This window comes from Phalangium opilio, unplaced genomic scaffold, assembly GCF_054372755.1.
Source record: "Phalangium opilio isolate 3A_F unplaced genomic scaffold, DU_Popi_V2 ptg000046l_1, whole genome shotgun sequence".
Taxonomy (NCBI): Eukaryota; Metazoa; Arthropoda; class Arachnida; order Opiliones; family Phalangiidae; genus Phalangium; species Phalangium opilio.
In genome coordinates, this window is record NW_028324169.1 from 5560687 (window position 1) to 5562650 (window position 1964).

At 37.7% G+C, this 1964-nt stretch overlaps 1 protein-coding gene across 1 annotated transcript; it reads left to right on the forward strand.

Annotated features, from left to right (window-relative positions):
* Window positions 1-375: 375 nt before the first annotated feature.
* LOC149676434 (uncharacterized) lies at window positions 376-1728 on the forward strand. Its single transcript, XM_089838736.1, has 7 exons — window positions 376-537; window positions 599-749; window positions 984-1097; window positions 1153-1195; window positions 1278-1436; window positions 1537-1587; window positions 1629-1728. The coding sequence occupies exons 1-7, from the start codon at window positions 514-516 to the stop codon at window positions 1726-1728; spliced, it is 642 nt and encodes a 213-aa protein (XP_089694862.1). The 5' UTR covers window positions 376-513.
* The last annotated feature ends 236 nt before the right edge of the window (window positions 1729-1964 follow it).

Sequence of the window (1964 nt, forward strand, 5' to 3'; positions counted from 1 at the left end):
CCGCTAGTAGCGCTGAATAGGAATAAGGCTAATTCCAGCGTTGTTAGCCAGGTGACGCTAGTGGGTATTATTGAAAACTCCACTATAAATAAGAGTTGCGCATCGTGTTGAACCGTCGTCATAAACGTTTCTTTACACGCATCTTAACGGTTGCTGTACAACGCGTTGCTAGTGACAATAACCAAATATTCGATGCTTTCTGAAAATGTCGTTTTATCCATCCCCTGGCACTAAAGGAGCGTTCAGATTACCCGTTTTTTGTCATTTGACTGGGTCGGACTGACAAGTCGGATAGTGTGAAAAAGCAGCCTGACCGGAGTTTTGTCTATCTGTGGACCCGATTTTAATCGGTATACGACCCGATTGGAGTCGGTCTGACCAAAGTCGGAACTCTCTTGAACCAATCAGAGAGCTGCATTTAAAGTCGTAACAGTCACATGATAGACATTATATGGCATATATTTTCCATCACCTCGGTCGCCTCGATTGACGTTTAACCAAGGCTTAGCGAGTATGGGAACGAAAACGAAAGCCGTGGTACGAGAATTTTAATTAATACCTTATAAAATACCTACATCCTTTTTTAAAACCATTATAGAAGTTTAATTGGGGAAGCAGCGACACGCGGAGGTTAATTGAATTTATCAAAGATCGAGATTTCATATATAATTCTAAACATGCCAACTATAAAAAAACAGGCCTGAGAGATGAGGCTTTTGAAGAAATTTCAAGCTTGATTGGATGTTCAGGTATGGAATGATGGTTATTTTTATTCATTATTACTAATAATCATATTAAAACATCGAAAAATACTTGATTTTGGACAATTGTGAACATCCAACATCTTTATTATTTGTTGGTTTTGTTTGATAATTCTAAAGATAAGCCAATTAACCAAACCATGAATAGATTATGACCAAAGCAATTACTGAGACCAAGATAATGATATTGTGGAGCCTTCATTTGGTTGTTGTATTTTGCAGTTTTGGATATCAAATCTCGATGGGAAGGTTTGAGAACCTATCTCTCAAGAGAGCTTGCAAAGGTTGTCTCATCCAAAAAAGTGCTTCAGGAACGGATGACGTTTATGAACCCAAGTGGGACTTTTTTACGGATTTGTTATTTTTAAAAACATCCCTACAACCGAGAAAGGGTCGGTCAAATCTGGACATAACCTCAGTGCCAGAAGAACCACGTAAATCTAATGAGAACTCTTCGGCGGTAAGATAAAAAACATTAAAAACAAACAAAATAATAACAACTATGAAATTATAAAGATATTTTTGTTCGGTTTTGAACACCAAGGAGGTGGATCCAGCCGAATTATGTTCAGCAACTTTTAGTTTCTTTGCGGATGAAATTATTGAACAGGCAGATGATGAAGATGATAATAATGGACCCAAGGAAAAGCTATCGAAAGCGGCTACCCCAGCACCGTCCACATCAACTACATCCTCCACCCATTCAGAATATTCCACTTTAGACAACGAAAAAAACGAAGAAAAAATAATCAATCGTTAACCGATGAATTTTTAGGAGAAGCATTATCGTGTCTAAAAACCCCGGTGAAGCCGCCAGTTTGCTGAGGTACGTGACGAACATGATATATTTGGGGCCTTCGTTGCAAGCCAAATGAGACTTTTAGAGGCCAAAGATGCTGACAAACTTAAATGCCAAATTATGAACATGATTTTCCAAAAAAAACACCAGGATTTTGATTACGAATAAAAAATGCTCAAGAAATGGAAGTATTTTTCTATTTTTATGGCTATAGCTTGTGAGGATATGTGATTTAATAAATTCGAATTTTGTTCCACTGGAATTCCAATGCGCCTTCATTGCAGAAATAATTCATATATTCTTCTTGAACTAGTTTCGCTTCATTTGATTGACGGCATCCTTGGTGAGGTAGTGGCCTCCAATTCGGTGGTTTTTCGCAATTTTTCTTCTTCTTGCTATCTTTA

What these genes read in the sequence shown, in the direction of transcription:
- LOC149676434 (XM_089838736.1), top strand. Translation starts at nt 514, where the DNA reads ATGGGAACGAAAACGAAAGCCGTG. An exon ending in AAGCTTGATTGGATGTTCAG is followed by an intron (nt 750 to 983) that starts GTATGGAATGAT and finishes TGTATTTTGCAG; the next exon opens with TTTTGGATATCAAATCTCGA. An exon ending in AAAGCGGCTACCCCAGCACC is followed by an intron (nt 1,437 to 1,536) that starts GTCCACATCAAC and finishes ATGAATTTTTAG; the next exon opens with GAGAAGCATTATCGTGTCTA.